This window comes from Hyperolius riggenbachi, chromosome 10 (assembly GCF_040937935.1).
Source record: "Hyperolius riggenbachi isolate aHypRig1 chromosome 10, aHypRig1.pri, whole genome shotgun sequence".
In the NCBI taxonomy this organism is placed as follows: Eukaryota; Metazoa; Chordata; class Amphibia; order Anura; family Hyperoliidae; genus Hyperolius; species Hyperolius riggenbachi.
Genome location: NC_090655.1, coordinates 76,467,770 through 76,471,377, shown reverse-complemented (window position 1 = coordinate 76,471,377; position 3,608 = coordinate 76,467,770). Strand labels below are relative to the sequence as shown.

Genomic DNA, 3,608 nt, shown 5'->3' with positions numbered 1-3,608 from the left:
TATTCCTGACAAGCTTCTGGATCCTAATAAGGCTTCCCTTGCTGACCTCTGGTGCCCCGTTGCTGAGCGTAGACATTCCGAAGATTACCGACCAGGGCTGGAGCCTGGCCACGCTTGTTTCAGAAGAGGAGCGTGGCCTGCCCCTGATCAGCTGGAGGGTCTGCAAGTGGCAACAGGGGACCCAGAGGACAGCAAAGGAAGCCTCATTAGGGTCCAGAGGCTTCCCTCTCCTTAGGTAAGTATGTCTTTCTGAACCCGAACTTCAGCTCTTGTTCTTTTTAAGTAATCACACAGACTGAGCTTCCATGTTCTCATTTTTTGTTTTCTGTATGCTTAATCCTCCAGTTCCATCACTGAAGAATCCTTGAAGACCGATCTGCTGAATCTACAATGCCATTTTACATGGGGCCTGCACGTAGAAAAAGATCTAGGTATTGATTATATGGATGAAAGGCTTGATGATCAGATGAAATATGTCATCAGGGCCCCTAAACACAGGATGTACAACCTCTGGGCCTACCTAACATATCTGAGAGGAGACTATGATGAAGCCATGGACCAGCTTCAAAAAGCTGAGGAACAAATTCAAGATTCTGACCCAGACGCTGATATTAAGCGCACTGTGATGTACGGCAATTATGCCTGGCTGCTCTATCATCAGAAAGATTTCATCAAGAGCTCCGCCTATGCTAAAAAGGTGGAAGCCATTAAGCAGAATTATAAGCTTGCCCAAGAGAACCACAAATTGTTAATAGACATATACAGTGAGGAAGGCTGGGCTTATTTATTATTTGGTAGTAAATACTATGAAAAAGCTGCAAAATGTTTTAAAAATGGTCTAGAGTTTGACAAAAGGCACCCAGAACTGAATTCAGGTTACGCTACAGCAAGACATAGAGTAGCATCCTTAAATTATCCCGAAACCGAGTTCAGTGAAACTATTGATGCCTTAGAAAATGCTGTTAAATACAACTCAGAAGATACCGTTGTGAAGACTCTCCTTGCTTTGCAATATCAAGATCATAAACAGTACCAAGAAGCAGGAAAACTAATAGAAGAGGCTCTAGAACAAGAGCCAGGATCTCCATATGTCCTTCGATATGCAGCAACATTTTACAGGAGAGCGGGTGATGCTGAAGAAGCCACTGAGCTTCTAGAGAAAGCAATTGCATTAACTCCTACTTCTGCTACTATTTATCATCAGCTCGGAATTTGCTACAAAAGTTTGGTTACCATAAATAAAAGGAGGGAGCAACAAGCCAGGTCAAATAGACAGCCTACCAACCATTATAGACAGCAACGAGCTGAAGCTATTGACAAAGCAATATCTCATTTGGAAAAGGCTGTGGAGCTCCAGGATACATTTCTAGCAGCATACATTGCACTGGGTGATATGTACGCAAGAAAAGGACTCTATTTAAGGGCAGAGGAAGCATTTTATAAAGCTGCAGGCATGGCAAAGATCACCAATGCAGAGAAACAAGAGCTTCATCTCATCTGGGGACAATATGAATTGTTCAACAGAAATTCTGAGCAACAGGCAATAAAGCATTTTAAGAAAGTAATATTGATAAAAAATCCAACAAAGAACAGACAATATGCTATAGGTCACCTGAACAAGATTGCTGAAGACATGATTGGCCAAAATTCAGCCGATGCCACCGGATATGGGCTGCGTGGTTTCATCTATCAGCAAGAAGAACAGGAAAGAATGGCAATTGAGAATTATAAAAAAGCCCTTCAACTTCAGCCAGACAATGAGGAATATGTAGAGGCAATATCTAGTTTGGAAGGCACATTAAGAGAATAGACAATTGTACAAGAAGTAAGGCCCAAAAGTGTAATCACAGTGATTTTTTTATGGTTTTATGTTTTATAAGCTTTACTAAAAAAAATTGCTTATTTTTTTAATCCAAAAATATTATATATTGTTACGTAGGGAGGAATAAGACTTCTAATGGTAGAGAGTAATTTAATATAACACTAAAGCAAGTATTTTCTGCTATCAAAACTTCACCAGAAAACCAGCAGTTGGTGGTCTGGAACAAAATAGGTATTGCAATATTTCTTAGTTTCTAATACAGAATAGAGAAAAAATGCATATATTTTGTATTGTGAAGCATAATACATAAAACAAATATAATAATAAGAAGTAAAGAATGTATTTTCTTGAAGCTGAGTACTTAGAAAATCTCTTTTAATGTCTTGTGGGATAAGTCTGTTTCAGAAAATATATTAATGTAGATAAATTATTATCTCCATCTTGCTTTTAAGTTGATTAATTGTGTTTAAAAATGTTCTGCAAATTATTTGATTGAATTTCCAAATGTTATGATTGTCAAATTAAGCAGAGTTATTCTTAAATCAGAACTAAATTGCTGGTTAGAGTAACCCTTTATGTTTTTCTCCACAGCAGCCCGAGTGTTCTTTGTGCAAGGCTATGTTTATATTAAGATAAGCACTGGAGAAGTGTTCAGATTTTCAGTGTTCAGCGTTTTTGCTGCAACACATGCTTAGCAAGGCCTATTAACCACACACACCCCAGAAGCTATACGCTGACATAGGCTTAGTATATGGAATACTTATGTATAGTGATCATAGAACCATTAATTAATGGCCTGATTAATAATAGACCTATATATCCAAACCATCCAAACCATTTAATTAGAGGAATCCCGTATGGTCAGTTCTTGCGTTTACGCAGGAACTGTTCCACTGATATCCACTTCAGGAAAGAATCCAGAGAAATGTACCAGAGGTTCCGGGAGCGAGGTTACCCCCATAAGATCCTTAAGAGGGCACTGAAAAAGGCCTGGGATAAAAATCGAGAAGATCTTTTAGAGGGACGAGCCGAGCGAGATGCGTCAGGCCATGATATATCGGGTGGGAAGGATAGTGGCCCGCCCGAGGATAAGATCAAAGTTATCACCACATTTGGGGCGCACTGGGACAAACTATACCAATTGATGGAACGACACTGGTATCTGCTGACAGGCTCAGCTGAGATTGCAAAAATAATTGACCCTACCCCTAAGATAGTGGCCAGAAGGGCTAACAATTTGAAGGATATGCTAGTTAGCAGCGAATACAGGAGTAGCCCACCCCCGAAAACCTGGCTTAATAGGACCCCAATTTTGGGGATGCATAGGTGTGGAAAATGCAAGGCATGTCCCTATGTACATAAGGCCAAAACATTTTGGGATAGTGGAGGCACTAATGAATTCCAAATAAGATCTTTCATAAATTGTGATACTGAAAATGTTGTCTATATGATATCCTGCCCATGTGGCCTTATGTACATAGGGATGACTGAAAGGCCCTTAAAAGCCCGCATCCTTGAACATATGTGCAATATTGTGAATGGGGATATGGATACGACCCTGGGCAGACATTATGCCATTAAACATGGGAGTAGACTGCAGGGCACACTATTCAAGGGTATTTACAAACTAAACATGTCGAGGCGGAGAGGTGACACCACCAATGAATTATTGTGCAAAGAGGGGATGTGGATCTTTCGACTCCAGACACTTAGTCCCTACGGTTTAAACAATGACTTTAATTTAAGGTCATATCTGAAAAAGCAGATATATACTGGAAAGAGACAA

The 3,608-nt window shown here is 40.0% G+C and overlaps 1 protein-coding gene across 1 annotated transcript; it reads left to right on the top strand.

Annotated features, from left to right (window-relative positions):
• The first annotated feature begins 499 nt into the window (after positions 1 to 499).
• LOC137536685 (interferon-induced protein with tetratricopeptide repeats 5-like) lies at positions 500 to 1,810 on the top strand. Its single transcript, XM_068258918.1, has one exon. The coding sequence runs from the start codon at positions 500 to 502 to the stop codon at positions 1,808 to 1,810; it is 1,311 nt and encodes a 436-aa protein (XP_068115019.1).
• Positions 1,811 to 3,608: the final 1,798 nt, after the last annotated feature.